We start from the raw sequence: 26,678 nt of genomic DNA on the forward strand, positions 1-26,678 counted from the left end.
AACAGGTGAACACTCTTCCAGAACTTTATCGACTTGCTGAAGGAGATTTGTATTTTTCCTCCAAGTTCAGTCAATGTTTGCTTGTTAAGCTTACCTATTTAACTGTCTGTCAATTGTTTTATATGTGTGTGTCACCACTGGAGGTTTTTATTTGACATGCAAATGAGCATTGTATTGTGATGATTGTATTGTGTACACACAAACCACTGATGGAGTTACCGATGACAAGACCTTGAGTACTGTGCAAGGGTGTGTACATTTACATTGGAGTACATGTAGTTTGGAAATAATAATTGAACTAACCGGAACTAAACATACGTCAAAATAATTAGGAATATTATACCATCAAGATGAACCGGCTTACAGGAAACCAGGTGAGACAGTTTGTTATATGAGTGACTTGTTAAAATTACTTGATTTTGATGAGGAAAATGAAATCGATCACGGGAAAATTGATGGTGAATTTTCATAAAATTTACAGTGCTCACTATTAAAGTCGCTCTTACATTTGTACTGTTTAATATCATAATGATGGTGATCCGCATGATCGTTTTCTAGGTCCAACCTGTGGCACTGGCAGTACGTACGCCGTACGTGTGTCATGTGTGTATTTACCATGGATTCCCCGTAGGAAATCATGTAGAAAATGTATTGTCTGAAAGTTTTCATTGATTCCTGACCATGAATGATATTTGTATTGATACTGGTGGTAGTGTAGGCGTGTTAAAACATTCAATTCACCAGTAAAATAGTCTGAGTGATAGTATTAGTAGTAACATGTATGCAATAAGCATGCATGAGTCGAGTACTGACTACATTGGACTATTAGTATTAAAAAAAGAAACCAAACAATGATTGAAAGATGTGTACTCCGCACTAGTCCTAGCTAATAACTAGGAAGATTGAATCCTAAAGTTTGTCTACTCGGAAGTACAAAGTGACAACGCTCGCATATAAAGCGCGTTACAACAGTACACAGTGCTTCGTCTCTGTCTGAGGTATGCGTGCCTTCAAAGTCGGCACAATGTGGGCGTCCGCGTCGGTACTTTGCAGGGGTGGAATTTCGTAAAGAGCCACAGGAGTCCAAGAGGATTATCGCAAGAGAGTTTTGCGAGAGTCCATGGATTCTCGTAAATGGATTCTCGTTGTACAATCTTGCGGGAACCCAAAAGGCATTATATGTAGGCCTACCTAAAATGCATTCAAACAAACAAACTAACAAATAAACTAACAAAGTTAAGTGTCATCATACTCTCACTTATATGTCATTGCATCTTTGGCGACTTTTCATTTATATTTTGCAGGCTTTGAGTTTTAAGGCGTGTTGAACTTAAAGCGTAAGTTCATGAGAGCCGATCATTTCCAGCTGAGTCCACATGGACTCTCGCAATAGGACTTTTACGGGAGGCTCTGCGAGAGTCGACTCTCGGACTCTCGCCGAAATTCCACCCCTGCTTTGTACTTCAGAGTAGACTGACATGTATCATATCATTTGGATGTTTATTAAAATGAGCAGATAATAATACCCATCATTGTCAATGTAAATGCTGTCAGGTCTCAGATCCACCCATCGAATGTGTGTCATCGGCCCGGTCGTCGGCTGTAGGAACCCATGGATCAGATCCATGTACTCAGATACTGAGACTAACTCAGCTAAACTCCCCAATCATCATCATATGATTGTAATGTGTGCAATGTAATGCATGTATTGTAATATGCTACAATTCATGGATTCGATTCATGTACATGTAGTATGAATCAGACTCCTCCAAAATGTTGTTGGGGATCACTACCTTCCCTTTTACACCGGTCGGAGCTAGGCAATACATGTAGAGGTGAAGAGCCTAAAACAGTCACACTGATTGGCTGATCAACGCTCTTGACAACAAGACAGTTGACATGGTCGTCGGCGTGTCACCACTGCTACACTATTGCTGATCACGGAAGTAATAAAAAGTTAACTCTAATTAATGCAAGGGAATACATGAAAATTTACTCACGAATACAAAGTCAAGGAAACCATTTTTGCATGCAATTACAACAAATTCAAATCTTATTGTAACAATTAAATGAAAAAAAAAAAAAAAAAGACATGCACACGTATGTTGTATGTACAGTGTAACAAAATTGTAAAATTGACATTGGACGAATGCAGGCCAGGGGTTATCAAAATGCTTGTTGAAAATAAACCAACCTCCTTTCTAAAAATTATTGTGAATAAATACGGTTAACGAGGCATGGTCTGATTTTTAATGTTCTGTAATCTATCTTAGATTGAGGCCTACCATTTTAACAATATGTTTCCCTTGCATTACTGCAGTGGTTTTGAGTATCAGACAGATGTATAACACTTTGGTGTGGTAACCACAAATCACTACGTAGCCTATTTGTTCACACCATTTTAAACAAACCATTTTTTGGGTGCAATGAGAAAAATATGAGCTTTCTTCTGATACCAAAATCTCAGTTTTGATGAATAAAAATGGGAAATGAGGCTTTTGATCGGGTTATAGACCTTTAAATGTAAAAGATAAGTGTATTTATAATGGCTGCGTTACTTTTTGTGAAGTCTTGTGTTCTGTATTAAACATGATGAGAATGATATGACATTTATAAGGATTGATAACAGAAATGTTGGACGAGATTGGATTGTTGTAACCTGATCACAGATTTTAGTGACTGATTTTTAACTTAGGACAGTTACACACAGCCTTCAAATTCAAGGAAAGTCCAAAGTACATTGTTGTAAAAATATTTCATCAAGATTATTATCGATATTGTAATAATAATGTAGTCCAATTACAAGGTTAACAACATGATGTTTTGACTTTTTGCAGGTGGTGTATGACGTGCATTCCCTAAATTCAGTAAATTTTCATCGTCAACCGTGTAATTGAATGGGATTATTTTGAAATTTTAAAACGCTTGAAATATCGCAAACAAATAGGCCTATGTTGATAAATAATATTAATACAAGCTAAAACCGTTGGGGTTCGATAATGAACCCCACAAAACTAACCGAGTATATGGAAAATGCCATACGTCCGTGTGGTTTCACGGGTTGCCGGCTCGATCGTGTCATCCGCCGCCTGACTTTTTGTTCAAGGATCAGAGAAGATATAAACTATTCAGGTGTTTGGGTTTAAAATGGTTTACTTTACCCCCTTCCCGCCACACACAATATTTGATTGTTATGCATAAAACTAAAATGAAGTCAAACCATGTCAGCTATGAAAGATCATTTCTACCATCTAAAGCCCAATTATGGAATTCTCCAGCTGCCCAAATTCTTCCCATTAGATGTTGAGGGCCAGTTTCAGCAGGGAGGGTAAATCGCTTTCTGGGTGCTTCCTCGTCAGCAACTTCTAATTGATTTTTTTGTCTCTGCTGTTAATTCCCAGTTATGCCATGTCGTAAAAAAAAAGTCTACACACCGGTACTCCTCCGCACCATTATTGCAGCTTTTAGTTTTCATAGTCTTTGCTAATTATTTGTGGGACCCAATCATTGCACCAATTAATTGGCATTATCTTGACAATTTTTTAAATTTTGATCAAAGATAGACTGTGTAGGTGATATTCAGTATTACATCCAGTGTGGTAATTCCAGTTTGCCCCTTTTAATGATTTAAAATGATACTGTACATTGAAACTGTAACCATGGTAACATCACCTGCTAATTGCATGTTACCCAAGCAGTTGGTCTTTTCTTTGGTACAGTACTGCTCAATTTCAGTCTTACCAGGAAGTTGGTAACACTTGTGTGTAGGCCTACAGTTGGTCTGTGTCTCTTGTCCCAGAGAACCCAAATCCTGCACAAATGCTCTAGTAATTACTAGTTCTTGCTTTCCTTGAACTACGGTACGGTAATACATTTTGTAAGATGTAGGGACTGGGGAGGAAAAAATAAAGGAATTCAAAGGTATAATGTTAAAATTTAAGTTCTGATTCTTAGATTCATAAGTTAGGGGTACCTACCTACTTCAGGCTGTGTAATAAATCAAAATGAAAGGGAGGAAATGAAGTGAATCTACATGTAGGAGGCCTACATATACCTTGCATAATTTAGCGAGATGTCTTACACTTTATACAGTAGGCCTACACATAATACAAGTTAGACACATCAGAAAGACAGGGCTACTACAGTATGTATTTTATGTACATGATGTGCTACGTCATATTTTTTTAGTAAAATACTGGGTAGCCTACCGGAGAAAAACACGATTTGGGAAGCCCAAAAATGCACCACGGTTTTCCAAAAAATGTGAAAAATCATGATTTCCCGAAGAAAATGCAAAGTCTACTTAAAGTACCATTACTACTTTTTTTTTAGAATTAGACCCTAAATTTCTTGTTATTCAAGGTTGGAACCAGAGAAAGACTGCAATTTGAAAAAAAAACTGAAAGTGCTGAGGTTTTTATTCAAAGCTGGATCAAGTTGTACATTTTAATACTGTTACTTCTATTGAACAGCCAGGCACATATTGAATTAACATGGATTGCTACATGTAGCTGTTCAATAGAAGCAAAAGTATTTTGAAAAATGTACAACATTATCCAGCTTTTAATAAAATCTCAGAACTTTTAATATTTAGGCCTATTTATTATTTTAATAGCAGTCTTTCTCTGATTCCAACCTTGAATAACTTTAAAAAAATTAAAAATTAAAAATTAAAATTAAAAAAAATGCAATTGCAATCACGTTTTCCTTCAGTGCTTCGGGTAGCCTACAAGTACATGTACAATGTACATCCAGTACATTACGTTACATACATAGTATAGTACTTGTAGATGTCTACTAATACATGTTCATGTAACTTCAATTGTAAGTGAGCACTGGCAATACATCCTGCAGTTAAGTAACAATTCATATCTTGGTAGTCACAGGGAGTGCAGGTGTTACGTAGCTGTTGCCATTACACACATGAATAAGTTGCAAGATGGGAGCGATCCAATTAAACCGCATTCACCCATTGTGTAATCTGATTTCATTTGATGTTGAGAAGAGTTCAAGTGTGCTAATAATAATTTTGTACACATGTCCATTGTAAACTTAACGTGTCTGTTCATTATAAAATGTTGTTAAGTGCTCATAACGAGGTGGTTTTCTGAGTCACCATCGACTGTGTATTGTTATTACTTTGTGCTAACAAAGAGTAAGATTTCTCTTGAATTTGAAGTTGCGTTTCCGCTTGCTTTTGTTCAGTTTCTGTTAATAGTAACCTTCAACAAGTCCCCAAAGGGTCGTAATATTGTGTTAATTCTGAATCTGGTGCTATTAATATTCTATTGGGTCATTTTTACTCTGAAAGTGGTACTTCTAGTTTTATTGATCCTTTTCCAGCAATTGCCACTTTCCATCTTGAGACTTTATCCTGCTGTAAGAAGATAAATTATAAAAATTAAAAAAATAAGAAATTTGTAAATTTATTGAATCTCCTTCAGAGTTCATATAATCAAAAAATCAACTTGAGTGATATCAAATATTTTTAAATAAAACATGACAATGCCATTCAAATGTACAATTCTAGAAATAACTTAGTAAATTGTACGGTACTAAAAAACAAGAACAATTAAAATGCATATAAATTGTACAGTACTACGAACTTAATAAACAAGAAACAAATAAACGCATTGTTCTTTGAATGAGGTATTTGAATCAAATACCAAATTCATAAAATGATAAATGTTGTTGTTTGTATAAAATATATTTATTGTAGCCTAGATACACATAGGGGCCTACTATTTGAACTATTACTATGTGTAGGCCTACATTGTATAGTTAAATTTACATATAGTGGTAACTAGTGGTACCAAATTTATAACTGTTTTTTTTTAAGTTTGTATATATTTCTAGACTTTAAATGTTTTATTACTTCGGGCTATTTTTGGAGGAAACCACTGTGGTCAAATAGGAAGGGTCACCAGCAAAATGTATCTTTCATAAAACCACAGTTACAGTATTAAGAGCTGTTGCAACACAGACCCTAGAAAACATGTTTCCACAACTTCGCGGTATTTTTTCAAGTCAAATAGATCTACTGTCTCTAATAATGTCATCACATGCAAAATGATTGCTTCTTTAAATTTATAAGGTGTGAAGTCTTACAAATGTTGTAAATGTAAGTCATTTAGCCATGATTTGATAGACAGACAGACAGACAGACATTTGTAGTGCTTCTAGGCTCAAGGAAACATCACAAGAAAGATTGGCTAATGTCATGAAGTCAACATCTGTTATTTGTGGTTACCGTACTGCGTACCACTTTTACCAGGTTGGTTCGAAAACCTTCAGTTCAGTCTCTGAATTTTAAGTAGTCGGTCTGGAACACTACTTCAGGTTATTTTTATAGGAAACCGCTATGGTCAGATAGGTAGGGTCATCAGCAAAATGGATCTTTCATAAAACTTGTTACATATTGTTTGAGCTAGCCTATTGCTTTAATTCAAGTGTATTTTTCAGGGAAAATCTAGTCTCTAATGTCATCATGTGCATGTGTGAAGTGCTTCCTTTTGGTTAGCGACCATGCATTGTACTTGCAAAATACATAAGTTGAAGTTCAGAGAATTATTTTAACTTCCCATTTGAAGTTAGGGTCAGTGTGTTTAGGGACTGTAAACTTAGGGTCAGTGTGTTTGTTTCATGTACATACTAGAAGTCAGTGACCTGAAGATGATATTGATAGTTGAAGTTTAAAACACTGCTTCATTAGCTTTAGAGGAGTAATTTGCCTCAACTACCTGAGAACTCTCTCTATTTCAGTGTGGCTTAATTAGTGCTTCACCACTCATGATTAATCAGGTGAAAAATTATGTGTGGGAATTTGGGCTCGTACAGAGCCCAGCTTTTGAAGTAAAAATCTTGCTTGCTGCAGGGTTTTTGTGTGGACGCAACAGGAGAATTGATGCAGGCCTTTTGAGTGGTGTGGAAATGGGTTCTGCATTCAAAGATGGAGTCTTAAGGTCTGAATTTATTAGAGTGATTCTTTTACAACTTGACCCACAGTGGACGTTTCTGTAAATAATTGTGTTTTCTGTACACAAAGATGAATTCTCTGTGAAAATATTGCACTTTCATTTAACCATGGACTGTTTAGTAGTTCACCAATACGATATGGGGGCAACACACTGGGAAAATTCTGGACCCTGGACTCCAGAGGCATAGATTTTATTTACGAAAAAACTCTCACCAATAAAAGGAGGATGGGTCTTCTGCAGTCAGCTACATGTAGGGCTCTTGAAAGCCCCCACTATTCCCTGTCCCCACCCTGTCTTACTGTCACAGATGGCAGCAAAAAACCAAGCTTGTATCTTGACTTACTTTTTTGCTTGTTACTCTTGATCAAGATAAATAAACTTTAGATGCTATTTTCTGTCTTGGTTTAATAAAGCCTGCAGGCTGGGGTAAACAAGTGTGCATGATGAAACCTGGGGCCAAGTGTTGCATTAATAAACATTGCGTATTGATGCAGGTTGCATGTAGGTTGGATCAAGCAGAAGTCATATGGCCTGGGAACAAAAGCTGAGAACCATGGATGTTTGATGAACATGTTGGTTTTACATGTTTTACTGTGAATTAATAATGATCTTATAAGTTCTACAGTAAAACATTGGAAAATAATGATATTTTGAAACCAAAACTGTGTCGTAGCTCTAAATTAGACAGAATTATCAGACAAAAAGAGCAATCGTGTAATCAGGAAGTTGTTGAAAGGAAAACAGGAAAGGATCAGAATAATCACACATACAGAAAGAGGAAATAATTGATACAATAAAGCACAAGATCAAACAGGTTGATTGTCTGATTGGATTATTTGCTTTGAGGTTCCAGAACTTAACACATAGAAATTTTAACATGCAATCACTAGGAGTTCCAAAGATCAAGAGAAATGCACAAGAGAATCATTTTCACATACTGATGAGCAAAAGGAAACACAAAGGGAAATGTACATGTTGATCAGTAGTATTCAGTACATGTACTACCGGGATGTACTGGTCAACATGTACATTGTATATTCTGCTCTAACTCTTTATATTATAATAAAAGAAAATTTAAAACAGGTATTTTGGCGAGACAGTGATTTTGAAAAAGAGGGTTAGTGTCAGAAGTTAATTTTACATGAACCTTTTGGGACAAATTTTGGATGGGTGAGAAAGGTGTGCAAGCTCTTGCTCCAAAAATGGAGATGAGGAACAAGTGAGGAAGGTTGCACATCCAATCCCCCTTGCATAATACATTGATAATACATACTGTAGTCATACATGTACTTTTAAAATAAAATAAATGTAGGCCAGATGGGAGATGAAAAAAGGGAGTGTGTGTAGCAGCCATGAAAATTGATGAAGATGATACAAGAGAAGAGATAATTTGAAAGCGCCCTGCTTGCTCTGTATCCTTACATTTGATGCATGGTTAGTATCAGTTGTCAGTGTTTGGGTTTAGTTAACCAGTGCTTGTTATCTATCACTATGGAGTCACTTATCTCTCCCTATAATGCATGTGAATGCTGATTGTCCCTCCAGAGCCTATCCTTTCAATTAACTCGGGCCAATTAAACAGAATTGATGCACCCTAAAAGCCAAGTGTAAGATGATGAGTTTGACATGTATACATCATGTCTGATCAAAATCAGGACAGTGTTGTGAAAACATGGAACTAAAATGACTGAAGTCCCATACATGTCCAAGCTTTTAAAATCTAGAACTTCAATATCAAATTGACAAAAACATATTCCAATTTGGAGGATTTGATGACATGCATACATGGGTGTTTATATAAATATGGAGGCCAGAGTGTGACATTGGGACCAAATTTTCAAAATGGGTTAATGAGAATTTTGTTTTCATTATTTTACACCCTGAGACCCATATTTCACAAAAAATAATCCGCTTTAATGAAACATAATCCCTATTTGGACAGCAACACAATAAAGTGAGACATAAGACACAAATTAACACCTGTAACAATGACACCAAATTGTTTATTTGTCTTGGAGCTGTAACAAATGTATAGTTGAGGTATGATAATGATTTGCTGGTTTTTAACAAATGTTATCGACATCTTTACTTTGGAAAAAAAAAGATCCTTAATCCTTTGACAATACTTGTGGAAAATGAGAACTTAATGTCCCAATATTTTGTCAAATTACGACCGATTCGGGCAATTATGTTTCAAAATTACTGTAATGTATACCAAAGTATTATCCTTGCTTTGAAAAGAAGTTTAATAATCAAGGATGCATTCATTAGTGATTGGCAAGATTCAAAAATACTACTACAATGTCATAAATATATCCAATGCTCAATGTTAAAAACATTAACACCTGTAACGCTAAAACTGGTGTCACTGTTACAGAGTGACATCATGAACTACATAAGCTATCTATCTACACTACCTATTATAATAGCAAGTCCAAAACTAAGTAATATTATGTGAGAAATGTGTAACTAAACAATATTATATTAGTTAACATGCTCAATAATGTAAAATACAAACAAAGTGGCCAGAACTTCTACCTGGGGATGATATAAGTTTCCAAATATTTATTCTAGTTTCCAAATATTTATTCTACAGATCGATGTATATTGCACTATTTAACTTTGATTAAATTTCAGAATAGTTGAATACTTCAAAGATTTATTTTCCTCATTGATAAATGTAGTTATTTTGCTCAGTTTGACTATGGTTCCTCTCAGCAAGCCAAGCTATTACATCTTGTGTTATCTTTAATCACACCTGTAACGCTGACACCAAAGTAGTACCGCTGACATTAAAGTACAATGTAGTACCACAGAATGCAAGGAAATGCGTAACCACATCAGGCCGGCATTACTTTCACACTACTATTTTCTGACTGAGCAACATTATACATAATTTTAACTATTGTATGGTTACTTATCATTTAGCATGTAACACTGACACCAAGCCTTAAATTTAGTGAGGGTTGGCTTGATGCGTCAAAGTTGAAAGACATTTAGAGAAGTTAAAATGTTACAGCATCATGTTACTCAAGATATTATTCAAAGTAGAACTGAATCATTCAGGTGGTTAATAAACTTAATTTTGCTGTTTTCTGCAAGTGACATATCTTGTTAAACATTGTAATGTTGATGTAGAAACTTAAATAAAAACAACAGTTTGCTTTATTATACTAATAAAACACCACCAGGGATGCCAACCTTGCAACTCAAGAAACTGTACTCACAGACCCCAAAAACTGTATTTTGCCATACAAAACTGTATTTTTAAGATCATGTGTAATTTCACTTGTAACTAGCTATAAACATTAAAACCTAACTTGTTTTCATGTTTGTCAGAGTGTTTCTACACTGTAAAAACCCTTTTAAGCCCCTTACAGAAGACAAATTTGATAGTTAATGCAATTTTCAAAGAGGCTCCATTTTGGAGTTATAGCACTTTTTAATGTCCACTTTCCTATACTTAACCATGTACAAGGCATTTTTGAAACGGCTGCACTGGCTTTATTTCATGATTAGCGTGGCTGACCTTCCTATATATGAATCTATGATGCACAATTTTATACTAATAATTCATTGATTCAAGTGGATCATTCCAACAGAACCACCCCACCCCCACTTGGGGGGTCACTGATAATGGCCTACCTCACATCATAGATACATGCTTGAAAGCTGAAGAGCATATTTGAAAAAATATTAATGTGCCACTGCCTGCAACCATTATTTTTTTTAATGTGCATGCATCATCTGAAAGTCGGCAGTTAGGAAACCATCTTGTAGGCCTATTCTTTTGCACCAATAAATAGTTGACTAAATACTTGCATATTGCATAATTATGTAGCAGTTAGATAGTTAATAAAAAATATTAATGTGCATGAACCATCTGAAAGTCAAGAAAAACTATTTGGAAACCATATTGTAGGCCTATTAAACATGTTAAATATTTTTAATGTGCATACGTGCATGCATCAACCGAAAGTCGGCATAGAAACGCTGTAGGAATCCATCTTGTAGGCCTTTTCTTTTGCACCAGTAGAGCTAAATAGTTGACTAAGTACCTTCAGAAGACATTACATAGGTAGCAGTTAGATAATAAAAGATATTAATGTGCATGAACCATTTGAAAGTTAAATTTTATTTCGGAAACCATATTTTAGGCCTATTAAACATGTTAAATATTTTTAATGTGCATGCATCATCCGAAAGTCGGCAGAAAAACGCTGTAGGAATCCATCTTGTAGGCCTATTCTTTTGCACCAGTAGAGCTAAATAGTTGACTAAGTACCTTCAGAAGACATTACATAGGTAGGCCTAGTAGTTAGATAGATAATAAAAAATATTAATGTGTATGAACCATCTGAAAGTCAAGATAAAATTATTTCGCAAACCATCTCGTAGGCTTACTAAACATGTTAAATATTTTTTAATGTGCATGCATCGTCCAAAAGTCGGCAGAATGCGTGATTAACGGGCAGTGGAGTCGGAACAAAGCGCGATTTTGTTTCAACTTTTATACATCGCTAGGGCAGGCTTCAAATTATCAGTTATTTTAACTCTGGTAAGTGAAATTGACATTGAAAAAGACCACAAAGTTTTTTTGATAGGCTAAACGAAAATCGTATTTTTGAGGGAAAGCGTAAAATCGTATTTTAATCAAAAATCGTACAAAATACTGACAAAATCGCACTAGTTGGCATCCCTGCACCACATTTGGGTTATCTATAATAACTTGTATGAAATATTTCAACACTTGTTTCAAAATAATCATTAACATGGAAAGACAAAATCCACCTAAAACTATACTTATACCTTCTGCAGGTATTGTAATTTTGGCTTCAAAGGAAAAAAAAACCCAAATTTTGCCCAACCGACCCTACTTGAAGTTGAAAGGTCCGCCCGCCCATAAAAGTAAAACAGGGTGGTTTTTTTCGTCGCATTATATATCATATTTGTCTAATTAATTAAATAGCTATCAATGTAGCACAATATTGTGCAGTTGTTTACTACAAAAAGTGCAACTTTCCACCATGGTGAACACTGAACAGGTATGCAAAGAAAACTAATGGATTTGGAAAGTTGAATTGTCATGAAGCTAAAGGGGGGACAAAATGTTAGAAGTTCAAATTGGATTAAAAGAAAAGCAAATATTCTTATTTGAACATAAACATGATAAGTAATAAATATAATAAATAAATAATATCAATTATTATCAATGCTTTGTAAAAAAAGTGCAGTTTCTATGCACGCAAAACAATTTACCCATCCTATCGCCATGTTTTGACAACAAACACACCCCTCTGCTATCAAATGGTCGAGTCCAAAAACGATATGGGGTCAAGGTTACGGCGTGATAAATAAACTCTGTATTTGTTGAAACTTGGGCATTTGGCCAACAGTAAGACAGAAATACATTACCCATTTCATTCAATATTAATAAAAATAGAACAAGAAAGCATTGATATACACATATACAAATATTTATGTACAAAAACCACTGTAAAATAGCTCATATCGAACACGCCGTAACTATGAGATTTGTGTTATGCCAATTTCAGTTACGGATGAAGTTTTCTGTTACCAACTAGTCCGTATTCGGCGATGATCTTCGTACTAAAATGGTGTTTCACAGAAATATTCTGCAAGTCGAATCTCATGAGTTATTCGATCATTATAAAAACAATTATGGAGGGAAATTTCCAAGATTTTTGTCAAGGGATAGCCCGAGAAAAATTCAGAATGGCCACACCGTAACACTGACACCAAGTCTGTGTGTTGGAATGTGACATCTTTCTGCGATTTTTCTCGAGTAATTCTTACTTCCAATGCACTACAACGTTTTGTTTAAAGTCTTGAAACTAATTAAATTCAAATTTATCACTAGAAACGTCACAAAACAATAAACACATGTTAAATGTTGTACACCCCCGTAACACAAACACACCCGTAACGCTTTCGACACGAAGGCAATAAGCCAGAGAAAATAAAGGTAGAGAAGCGACACTCTCTGCAAACTGCCTATACCGTGCTATACAGCGGTTGAAGACAGGCGTCATCGCCGCCAAGTCTTACTACTTAACGTGTAATGAGAAGATACCATAGAGTCCTACATAGAGATCTGAGGAAGAGACGGTCCGAATTGACCTAGTGACCTATAATTTATTAGAGAATCACATTTTTATTGTATTTGCTCCGCCCACCGCTGTCAATCATTCTAATGAACAAATGAAACAAGCTTTGGCATTCTGGCAATGACGTAATCCTAATTATAAATGAGAAAATCACATTGTACATGTAACTGTCTGCTGTACTTCATGTCTTCCAACAAGTGCCGGAGTGTCGCTAGCCTGAATAAGCGCGGTGAAAAAAAAATTGTCTCCACGTGGGTATTTTTGCACACGGTCGTAAGAGGTCATCATCCGGGCCTGTGTATCATGTGACTTTCATTCATAAAGAAACAATGTTTACATTTCTACATCGCAAGAAAATCTCACTCCGTAACGAAAGTGAGTGACACCAAAGTTATTAAAATCTCAATTTATCATTGAATATTTATTTGATTTGGATTACAGGCACATTCCATATGTTTTTTAAGTTAAGGTACTGTCATATTTGTTTCAAAACTCAACTTTCACAATACAGAAAGCTTACGTTTTAAACTGGTGACCGATTGAAAAACTCTTTCACACCCGTAACATTGCTGACACGAAATGTTACGGAGTGGTGTGAATAATCGGCAAAAACAAAAACACAAACTTGGCAACATTTGATAAAATCTTGTTGACAATCATAAAAATGGACCTCTGTTCATGTTTCCATAGCAAACAAGGTAAGGTTTTAATTATTATATGGGGGAAATGTGGAATTTAAAAATGTCTCTTTTCATGTCACACTGTTTTCACAAAAAACTTGATGACTCCATTACTTTTCGCCCGTAAAATTCTACTATGTCAACAGAAGTAAAAAAAAAAAAAAGTCTTGATTTATTGTATAAATATATATTAGTTAAAAGCAATGAAAAAAAATTAGCAGGCTTTTACATTTTTTCTACAATCTTGAGAAATGCAAAACAAGGCCCATGTTTTACTACTGGCCTCCATATTTATATAAACACCCACATGTGCATTTAACAAGAACATAGTGTCAAGTGATATCGCCAAAGAGATTAGACCCAAAGAGTACCAACACTTCCAGGTTTGTGTGTCCCTGTCCCTCATTATTTTGCCGTGTGCCCATCATGCTTTGATGCAAAGTGTGATAGGTGTTAGCATGCTGTACATGTACATAATGTACTGTTGCAATAGCATGTACACTAATTGCTGCATGAGCAAACCTGTGTAATGCTGAAGTTTAAATAACAAGATACCAGTAAAAGTTTGATTTCAGGCTTTAGCTGGAGATTTTGGCCTCCATGAGGGACAAACCAATATGGTGGATTATATACCATGTGTCATTACGTATCTAGGGCTATTCCGAGTCATTACTCTTTGGGTCTAATGTCTTTGGATATTGCACAAAGTGGATCACTTTTTACCTGCAGACAGTAAAACTAAAAGAAATCAACACAATTCTCACATTATTTCTGATCATTATTTATTTTCTTTTGTTCAACCAAGTAATTTCTCAACTTCGAGATAAAAGCCAAAGCTGTTGATTTAGTAGAAAAAAAAATATATAAACATGATAAATGAATTAATTAATAGATAAAAGAATAAATGAAAAAGTAAAAGTAAATTATTACAGCAATAACATTTTGGTTCCTTGGAGACTTTTAGAACTTGTCACCACCAGTGATTGATAATCCATTAAAAATGAAAGTGAATAATTAATCATGTTTCAAATATTTATAAAAGGTGTCAAAACTGCAATAAGTTTATACACCACTTTATGCTTAAAAGAGACTCATGCAAATGTAGCCCTATATGAATTTTGTAATTGTTCCCTATATAGGCCTATACATATTAAACCTGTGATCAATGCCATCAAATCTTTTAAACTGATTATCCACATTCCTTAAATTGCTTAAATTACCACATAGCGCAATCAATACAAAATTATTGTTAATAATCGTAATGGCCATTATTAAGAAATACAAACAAATCCAGTGGGATACAAATTATACAACTAAATATTTCCGCAAAGTTGCACATCTTTGTAACTTTAGGTGGACATATGCATAGCTTGCATTCTGATGTGTGTGTCATTTTTTGAGGTGAGGTACAAAATAATAAACTTTTTTTTAATTAATACCAGCTAGTTTAAAAACTTGACCCATTTCAGATTACCATGTTATTATCACAAAATCAAACATTGTAGGAATACTGTACATTTGCATACAGTTGCACTCTGGAAACTGTTATCATATTGCAATCATTTGATAAAACATAAACTATGACCATTTCTGTATTTACCAACTGAGTCAAGTATTTTAATTTGACACTGACTGAGTGCAAAGTTTACTAAACAAATGCAGTGGTATCTATCTATTGTAAAATTCGAAGAAGAATTTTGGGTACCCAGTGATATGATGATAGTTTATTTCAGGTCAGCTGTTATGCCTACTTTTTGTTTGTCTGGGTTTTATTTGGATCCCACTTTATTTAATTGTTTTTAGTTTAGTTCATAAAAAATGATTAAATTATTTTTTTTGTTTGGTTTGATTTTTTAAATGAATTAGAGAACGAAAGTGGCAGGGAATTATATTAGCCACTTTACAAAATGTACAAGACTAACAGAAAAATAATTATATTCAGACTTAGTGACACATTAAAACAAAAAACAGAATAAGTAGGCCTACATCAATAATAATAACATTTTTCAAAATTATTTTTTTATAGAAACCCTATATATATTTTGACATAATGATGATGAGAACTCCAACATGAGTTAATGACAACTTGTGGATGCTGCTTATTTTAATAGCCCCATAATTACTCATGTTATTTAGACATCTCATGATGATATCGCTGATATACTGCTTTCATGATGATCACCACAGAGTCATGTAATATCTCCTGTAGTACACATCCATGAAGGATTACAAACAGAAGTGAATGATGCGTGTAATTTCAAATAGCTGAGATGCCTAGCGCGTACCAACTGTCACTACATATCAACACAGCACGAATCCAGAACTTGGTGAGGTTTGGTGTGTCGGCTAGACTACATGCAGTGAAGTTACACCTTGGACTTGATAGAATTCAATGAGGGACAATAGTACTGGCAAATTACTTTATTATTAACTGGCCTACAAATCGAAGGGATTTGTTTGTGAACTGAAAATATGTTATATGGAAAAAAAGAAGGGAAAACATAAAAACAATAGTGAAAAGTCAGGTGAAAAGTACTTTACAAACTACCATTTAAATCAGTTTCATAGATTTTTTTCCTAGACACAAGTTCTGATTTGTGAATTTGCCCCTTGCTATTGAGTATTTCAATCATAATGTAAGTTCATGATTTTGTTTGCTAGTGCTCTCAGCCTTTTCAATTATAATTTTGATAATTGAAATGACATCAAAATATTGAATTACATTTGTATTGTCAAGTTCTTTTTCCTGTTGGCACAAAGAAGCTTATTAGTTTCTGCTGTAGAACACAATGTATTCTACTGCTTTATCGCTTGTTGGAACTACAATACTTGAGATTAATTTGAACATGCATGTACATGTAGGTCTGACTCTGTAGTGCAATTTTGTCAAACCTTTGGCTGCTTTTACTTTTAAAGTGCAATGACAGCAAAACATATTATTAATTCATAAACAGCTTAGATAGAAAAACTTAAATTATAAATTGATGAAAGTGAAAGTAGCAACAACTACAATGCAAGTTGTACTCTAATAAATTATTGAATACAATAAGAGGTTTTATTGTGCATTAATACTTTGTATAATTAACAAATTAATGCCTTTGTGTATAATTTGTTGGGGTGGTTGATTTTTCATTGTGACTCACAATAAAAGATATTGTTTGAAGTGCAGAGTTCGGGTGCCCCTTTCACATAATGCAGTAAGTTGCATTTGGGGAGACATCTGTATGTGCAAACTGTTGCTTAGGTTTTTGTGGTTTATGCCCCAGCACACAAAGACACAAACAACACCGTTCATTGACCAAAATAAATGCCATAAAAAGCACATTTACCTAAAAGTAAGACGCATGACAGACAGACTGGAACATTTTAGGAAAATTAAAATGGTAGAAATTATTTACTATTTATGAATTAATATTGCAATTTAGAACGAAACACTTCTTTATGTCACAGTTTCTTCGTTTGTCCTTTGTCAACAAATGTTGTGTGCATCGTAGCATGTAATTAAGCAGAAGATGCACTTTTTACGATAATGATAATTACATTGGGTGTACGGTACGGTACGCAGGTGTGAAAACTAGCCGAAGATAATCTACCACTTTGAAAGTTGATATACTTAGTTCTCTGGGTTATTAGATAGATTTGTTCAATCTACCACTTCGTATTTATTATGCATATTCTTGCCAAGATTTGCCAGCAAAGACTTGGCGTATTGGTAACTGGATCACACACCATTTGGAATGATGGTTCATGCAGTAGAGTTTGTGTGGCGATCATTTTGATCGAGGTTCAAGAAGTCCTCGCAAGCATCATGATCCAGTTATTTGCTGATGATCAGTGTTATTTTGTAAGATCATAATATTGTCCTTCAATGTAGCGCTGGATGTGACAGACCCTCCCTGGTAATAACCAACTGACAGGCTTCAATTGTTGCTTCACAGGCCACGCATGCTATTTGTGGGCATTGCGAATCGGTGGTACTGAGTCAGTTCTACTCCAGTGCTCTTAGCATGGACTACCGGTGCATGTATGAGGTGCTGCAGGGGGATTGCTGGAAAAATAAGACTTCTTTTATACCGAAGTTAAGATTCATGAATATTGCAATTGAACATATAATGTCTCTCTCCTTTTTAAAACAAAATTTTTAATACAGTAACATTGTATTGTCTCGTTTTCTACAGGTACACATGATAGTTCAAGTTAATCTGAGTCAGGACTCTGCCTCAGTCATAGATGTTCCCATCACCCCAGAGACAACATGTCAGGACATCATAGATATGTGTAAAGAGACAGGAGAAACAAACTGCCATCTAGCTGAACTATGGCGAGAATGCGGTAGGTAGACAGATAAAAATGTGACCCATCCAATGATAGGTACAACCAATGACAACAGCCTGAATCTTAACATACAATGTAAATCAAAAGATGCTCATTGTACATTGAATTTTGACATGTTGTTCAAAATGTTGCTGTCATAACACTACCAAGAAAACATGATAATTTTTATAACCACTGCAAAAATATCAGTGAAAACAATTATATATTGGTGAAAACAATGATGATATTTCTACCATTGGAAAAAAAATTTGAAATGATATATTTTGCGAAGGTCCTGTGGTGACATATTGTGCCATTGAACCTGATGGGTCACAGAATGTGTTATTTATGGTTCAATGTTGGGGTTAAAGAAGTGACTTGGTTCACTTCTGTGGCTGATAATGTTGAGTGGTATGTTTTAATACAGTGTACATGTACTGTACTCCCAGACTGTAATGATGTACAAGAAGTGGCGTAGCGTCATAGGGGCACGGGGGGCACATGCCCCCCCCCCAATCGATCTGAAATGTTTAAAAATCCCATAGGAAAATGGCAGAAAAACGGCTTGTGCCTCCCCAGTCAGACCCGTTGCCCCCCAATCAGACCCGGTGCCCACCCAATCAGATGACCCACGCTACACCACTGGTCGCACACCCCTACCAAAATTTAAGTTGAGTAGTACCCCCACCCCCTTGGAACATGCACATGGTTTTAGAACTAAATTTACAGTACATCTGTACATTGTGCACCTACATGTACTTAGTAGTACACCGATTTAAAAGTAGTACAATGTACATACAGCTATTACCATGAGCTGCCAGTATTTATAAAAAAATATTGTGAACATCATTTCCATAAAACCTGCCATTCTATTTAATTTATCATAATTATAAATGACAATACAATGAATTGCAGAGCTCTACACATGTACATTTGTATGAACACTAATGGGGCATAAAGTATTATCTACTTCATTGGATTGTAATATTGAAAGTCTACATGATGTCATCGTATAACCATGGGCAAGTACACAGAGGATCAATAGTGGCTTAAATCCAAATGAACTGTACACTGTACAGACTAAATAAATGAACCTGTGTAGATCAATAGAGACTTCAACTGTATTGCCATTGTAGTAAATAATGATTTCAAATGCACGCATATGGCAGTACAATATACATGGTGTTATAAAGAATACATGCATGCATGTACATTACAAGTAATAACGATGGTATTAAATGCCTGGAAAGAGATGCACATGTGTATATCGGTGCTCCATAGCAATAGCAGTCAAGTTCACTGCAAATTTCTTATGCACCAAATAACAATTCTTTCCATATTCAAAGCAGAGATTATGTAAAATCGTGTTGATGAAATTTGTTCATGTTGCCTAATTATCCAGAGATCAGTGTGATAATCTTAAATTTGGGCAATTTAGGACTTTTGTCATCATTGAAGGTGACTATCATTTCTTTTTATACAATGCACATTTATCCTGGAAATGAAAAGTGTGGAAAATAATGGTGATATTTAAAAATGGAGGGGAATGCGGCAAATAGTTTTAATTTGGGCATAAGTTGAAAATGATCTCCTTTGAGCAAAGGCCTGCAATGACTGAGGTATCCTGTAATAGATCTGTGTGTGTTGACTCTGTTGAATGAGACAGTAGCATTAAATGTCACACTCCCACACAGTGTGTGATTGACATAATGAAACAACATACTTCATGTTTAAAAACACAATTTTCTTCTCTATAATACTAGTACACACAGTGCATCGTTTGATTATTCATGGAGAAAATTCAAACATTCTATTGACCTGTCATTCAAGATGAAACATTTTTGAAATTTGAATTATCAACACACCCACTAAATCTAATTTAGGACGAAAAAGTTTGAAAGGTAGAATCTACAGAACAATACAGTGAAAGTTGTATTTGTTCGCGCGTGTAATTGCTCACGCTTTGCTGATTTTGAACTATTTTGCTTGTTTTTAAATTTGTGACTCAAAGCTTCCTTGCAAGTATTAATATATTTACACCTTGCTGTTTTCTTAGCAGTAGCTGGTTGGAACGCAAAAATATCAAAAATAAAGGTACAGTGTAAAAATGAAAATTCCCTCTTTTACAGTATAAAGAATAAATGTTCCAAGGTTCTTTATATTAATTTGTATTTCAAAAGGCTAACATTTTCATCTTTTAATTGCTATGAGTTTGAATTGAACACAACCAGGGTCAAGTCATTTGAAATTAGATTCAAACTTGGTTTTATTTTCAGCAGCAGCAAATTTATTTGTGTGATGAAATCTGTTTGCCAATTTTACTTGATTCTATTTAAATTGCCAAATTGTGTACAAAATGAAGCCCACAGTTGACATAATATCTTGTTTTTGGTTTTTCTCATTTGTCTCCTGCAGAGCGTCCTGTCGGTGAAGATGAGCACATCTATGAGATTCTCCAGCAGTGGGGTGTCCATCGTAATGAAGTGAAGTTTTTCCTCAGACATGAAAGTGCCAATATTAGCGATAGTGGGAAAGACCAAGGTGAGTGCTATAGCATAAAAGTTCCTTATAAGGAAGGCATTTTTTATCATGGGAGATTTTCTATGTACATGTAGTATTCAGCAAGGTCCTTCAACTGTGTCCGACTACTTTTCCTGATTATCGCATTTGAAATGAACTAGGTCACGCATTGCTACGCAGCTTTATCAGCGTATGTGATAATGATGTGTTTCAAAATTTTAGCCACTCAGAACCCCACTTCTTTTTACATTGTAAACAGCACCAAATCCAATGTTTAAAAGGATCTATGTCTTTCCATGGTTACTGAGTCTGGCATTTGCTTGGTGAATCTCATCATACTCTGGGAAAACATAGTGAAAGTTAACAAAATATGTTGAAATTTGTTTTTTTCACTCGCATGCATTCATTTATGTACACATGCATACAAACTGCATGTGTACATGTAAACACAACCCACACACCACACCCACCCAGACATCTACCCAAACGCAGGTACGGGTGCAGGTTTTTGAAAGGGGGAGCCAGTTCAAACATAATAGGTTCTTGTCAAACGAGGACTCTGTCCTTGACCATTGAACATGGAGTTACAGATGTGTTTTTTTTTAATTTTGTCCATCTAACCAGGGGACATTTTGAGCTTTTGTTGTTTTCCCCAGCACACATGAACACACCCACCCCCACACAGACAAGGTGTAGTTTTGAGGTGGATACAATCAAAGTAGTTGTCATGTGTAGATCAGTGTTGCGGTATATGGAGTGTACTTTACTGCAGATGGAGTGCACTTTGGACTCAATTGAGCATGGGCTGAATATTATGTCAACCGCACTCTGCATTTGTGATGAACACTCTGCATCCCCCATTCACTTTCAAACATGGCAAGTCTCTATCTCTCTTCAGGATTTCTCACTCATGCAATAGTCACAAATTATGAGCAGGATTTAGTGAAATCTACGCATTACAAAAGTGCAGACTAAATCTTGGCTATCTCAAGATCTACTGACCCAGAACTTGGCTGCCATCATTGTGTTTATCAAATGAAGTGTGCACATTTTGAAGCTTATTAAAATAAACGAAATAATATGATGTCAAAATTTTCCATAACTTTGTTTGTTTTGAAATAAAAGTGACCTTGCTAACTTTTGAACTTTGTTCTTAAAATGAAGATGTAGAATAATGATATTTTCACTGTCCAGAACTTGTTTGTAAAATTATTTACAAAATTATTGAAATTGTCTATGGTAACATACTGAAATACTACATGTATGTTGTTATTCTCAAAATCACCTGTAAATAATATAATCGCAGACATCTCACATACACCTGAAACGGATCTAGCTTTAATAATCAACCCCAGTCAGGTAGGGAGCAAAAAGTGGCCCCAAACCACATCAATGCAAAGAGAGAGTGACCCAAAAAGCCTATCATAATAATAGTTCCATTCAAGCAGCCTACCAAAGTGTACCATTCAACAGGGAACAAACACTGCCCTTTCTGAACTCCTATTTCTTCTCAAAACAAGCCGTAGATTAGCCCGAGTCACTCACGTCTACTGCCCAACCTCTGGTCCATTTGTGCCCGGACATAGGTATAATCCATTATGCCAGCAAAGTATACAGACAATGGATTCTCATCTTATTTCCACTCTGGGTTCCATCAAGTGTAATGGCAGTGAGAGTTGGAATTACCTGGTTGTTAACTAAGAAGCGAATTATTTTTGATCAAACGATTACATACAAAGCTGACCGTATATTGTTTGCTTGTTGTACTATAGCAATCCATACTAACTTCAATCTGGTTACTATTTTTATACTCCACTGTGTAGGTTGTATAATGATGCATGTACAGTGTGCATAAATGTATGTGCACACATTGCTGGTTGAGTTACTGCCAACAATTACATTTTCACAAGTTGAGGGACCTTTTGACAGTATTTGGAAGCATGAATGCCTATTTCAAAATAAAAATGAAAATAATTGTCGCGATGAAACAGACTAGATAATTTATGAAGGAGCCATGCTTGGGACAAGTTGATTTCAAAAGAATTTGGATATAACTATTATACATTGTAGGTTTCTGGGAAATTTTGTAGAAACGATGTAGATCACAATTAAGCATTGGCACACCTGCACAAAATGATTTGATATGAAGACAAAAATACAAGCATTCAGTATAAAGTAGCTCAATCAAGTAATTTTGAACGCACTGCTGTAAGCTTTTCTGTACATTATGTACAATTTTTGTAGGCACAAATACATTGACACACACTGAAGTTAAACAAACAAGAAAAGTCTATAAAAATGAATGCCACTGCAGACAGTAATCATTACGTTGTGCAGCTATTAAGAATATTAGTACCATGTATAATGTGATAAAAGTAAGTAACATTTGGGCTATTGAAACAAACAACACAATCACCAGTAGTAGCCTTGCTGATTTGAATGGATCCAATTACATTAAAATTATACACATTTGAGATTCAAATTAAATGTACACATAGTACAGTCATTTATTACAAAATCATAATGATTTTAGAGGAAATTTCATGGATAGGAATATTGTTCAGTTGAAGCAATATTTTCATCTTAAATATTTATGATGCTCAGAAGTAGATGTGAACAGGCACATTTTGCTTTAAAAAGAAATTGAGCTACTTTATCCACTTTATGTTGAAATCCAGCAGGAAAAACATTGTACTAAAAAGTATTTTTTTAAATCATCTGTCATTGAATCATTAAAACATAAAATCAAGAAAGAATATAATCACTTCATCGTAAATTAGACTTTTTGCAGCGAAAATACAAACTGCACTTGCATTTTTTTGAGAAATAACCATTCATCAATGATTCATAGGTTTCATTGCATTCATACTTTTCCATTGCAATGTATGAGTGGTGTACAATATTTTCAAGTGCAAGCAATTAAGCAAGCATGTTTAATTACCCAATAGAAGCAAGAGAGATTAAGTGTATTAAAAACAGTACAATAACAAGTCATTAAGAATATTAAGAGACCAGTTAAGATTTCAATATACACTTGGTGTGACCTTACTTGATCCCTAATTATCCTTAGATTTGTGGTTTTTACCATTAATGTACAAATCATAGTCCTTGATGAAGGATGAGTTAAGATCAATATAGGTCCTATATAAAACCGTAGGATAAACATGATAAATAGGGAACACTGTGGTTAATCCCTATGGGTAAAGGTTGTAATAAGGCTAGGGGTTAAGGTTAGGGTAATCGGTCTACCTGGCCCTGGCGAAAACTTCATTCCCAACCATGATCACTTTTTTTTTTTGGGAAACCATAGTATATTTTAAAAGAGCTTGGAGCCATATATTTGAGTGGGTGACTTGACACACACCTTGCAGGCTGTGTTGGAGTACCTGTTGCATGCTCCCGGTGTGATTGCATACCATCGCGATCTTGAATTTCTAACTAAATCGGCATTCCATGAGTCTCATGTCTGGCGGGAGTATGGTCACCTTTCACCTCAGTACCAAATATAGAGTGAAGAAAATGTCATGGTATAAAACTATAGGATACAAGTTTGCCCGCCATAACAATATTGTAAACACAGTTTTACATATATGTATGTATGTTATACTTAAAGTATGTAGATTTTAAATAATACCATGTATACATCCTATCAACAGAACAATGATGAAATTAATATCATTTGAATATTTAGGGGTAAAAGGTACATTTTTGTCAAATAGTGCAAGTTGTATACCTTTAGGCATTCAATTTCATGAAAAGGTGATTCCATTGCCAATTACAAAGCTGTTTCTGAAAATACGAATTCATGGAATTTCGATGGGGGTAGTGAAATGAAATAAAGAGTTCAAGTGGGTAGTAAGTGATACAGGTATCCAGGAAAAGAAATTAAAGGAGGATAAGTCATCTTTTAATCCAAATCCTGATATGGGCTTTCTACTGATAGCGATACCAAAATACTGATGGGGAAACCAGGGTGGAGGTGGGGATGATGTTGTTGATTGGACTTTCCTCCTTTAAAGGTGGGGAGAAAGGACCATCCTGCTTTAAAGGTAGGGTGTAATTTGTGTCCGAACTCCGCAACTGGACAATGAAAGTGCAAATTGTAACATGAAGGATGATAGTCCTAGCTATGTGTGTGTAGTACTGTAGACCTCAACCTGGTATATGTCATGCCCTCCCTAGGTGAGTCATGTGGTCCTTAAAATCACAGAACAACTACAAGAGAAAGTTGAATCATCATAATTGAAGTTCAAAGTTTATCAGACTTGATTTACAACTCCCATCTAAGTATGCATCACTTGGGATTCAGTATAGAATGATATACCACAGGGCCTTTTATAATATTTGGCCTTTTCTTACCAGGTTACCATGTACAAATGTACAGGGTTTTTGTTGGCCTGCTGGGTTTCAATCAATTGTTTCCTGGCTATAGAATAGATCCATGGGCCTGAAAAGGTTGTTGACAGTCCCATTCCATTTATATTAGTAGACAGTTTTGCGGGAGTAGTCCATTTTTTGCACTCAACACAGCTACCATGACAATATAAAATATGGACAAATACATTCATTATTTTGATCTATAGATTTTGTAAGCAAACTCAAAGTGTGATTTAAAAAAACAAAAAACGAAGAAAGTAGGTCAATATCGGCAAAGCGCAAAAAATTCCACCCACCAAAATGACCACTTTTACAATATATTTGATAAGATTTTGATTTTTTTTGTGTGTGTGTTTCGCAAGCATTTCTTTCTCCGAAAACACCCCTTATTTCATTAAATCTCCAATGAGCATGACTGTACCCGTGGATACATTGAGTGTGGGGATCGGGTCCCTACTCAAAATGCTGTATACATGATTTACATGTACTATCTTTGAAATCTAATTGAAGTACATGATGTAGTTAGCAGTGATATACAAGTAACATCTCCCTTGGGTCAGCTCTCCTCCTCTCTCATTAAATTGGTAAATCTAATTTGTATACTATCTATACTCAGTCAGTCATTCAGTTTCCCTGGTTTGAATTTCTTGTTCAGTTTAACATGTTTAAAGTTGTGGTTTAAAGCTTTCAGTCAACAAGCAGCTGCACTTGCACTTTTTTCCTGACAAATTGCTGGAACAAATTGGGAGGAATTCTCAATTACATTTGGAAAATGTTTATTACATGTATAGCTGCATGATAAGGTTGATTCACAAACAAGAATGTTTTTCTATTTTTGGAAATTATTAATATCATGTTGCTGAATTGTATCTGACAAAATAATGTGTGTGTGTTGAGAACATGTGTAGCCATGTAACAGAAGTAAAATGTAGGGATAGGGATTTCAACAAGATAATAAATAAAACAGCAAATTTAATGTGAAACTTGTGATTTGGATCAATTATTCCCCTTTTTGATAACTAATCCCACATTTTCGTGAACGAATTTGGGAACCAGGACCAAAGTTGTGTATGTTGATAGCTATATAATAGGGCATAAGCAGGGGATAATTGGAGGGATTATAGTTATTCCTTTTTCGTAGAGCAACCAGAGTATAGGCCTACACATCCAGTGAGGTTACATGTAACTTTCAATAAATATGCTACATGTACTCCCTAGAAATATTTAAAAAATCACCATTTTGGAGCATTTAATACTAATAAAATGCAACATGCAAGGATGCAGATGAAAAGCGTTTGTATCGAGTTAAGCTTGATATTAAACTCTATCGCTCCAGTCATTCCAACACGCCTCGGGCAAAAGGGCTATTCGGTTGTTACGATGTGTGAGAAATCAGTGGTTACATATGCTGAATATTTACCGCAGAGAATTAGTGTGTGTGTGAAAAGTAGCAAGCATTGTTGAGAAATGGGCAAGAAGTGTTTATTGCCCAGAAGAAATATGGGCTCATCAGTGACACAGATGATGATGATGAGTACTGCAAATGAAGAGATTTACCATGACAACCAGTATTCTTTATCTAATAAACATGATAAAAGACTTTCATTCTGGTTCTTGTGACCTTAAAATGATAAGGGTCAGTTGCTAATTGGTCAGCTGCTTGTACTTGCTGTGGAATTAGG

At 35.1% G+C, this 26,678-nt stretch overlaps 1 protein-coding gene across 1 annotated transcript in view; it reads left to right on the forward strand.

The window, feature by feature from the left end:
* The window catches only part of LOC140152885 (apoptosis-stimulating of p53 protein 1-like), a 51,718-nt gene continuing 25,040 nt past the window's right edge, over positions 1 to 26,678 (forward strand). Inside the window, 3 exon segments of the mRNA XM_072175413.1 lie at positions 1 to 374; positions 17,964 to 18,117; positions 20,515 to 20,640. Coding sequence (XP_072031514.1) covers positions 351 to 374; positions 17,964 to 18,117; positions 20,515 to 20,640 — 304 coding nt within the window. The 5' untranslated portion in view covers positions 1 to 350.

Source organism: Amphiura filiformis, chromosome 5 (genome assembly GCF_039555335.1).
Source record: "Amphiura filiformis chromosome 5, Afil_fr2py, whole genome shotgun sequence".
Taxonomy (NCBI): Eukaryota; Metazoa; Echinodermata; class Ophiuroidea; order Amphilepidida; family Amphiuridae; genus Amphiura; species Amphiura filiformis.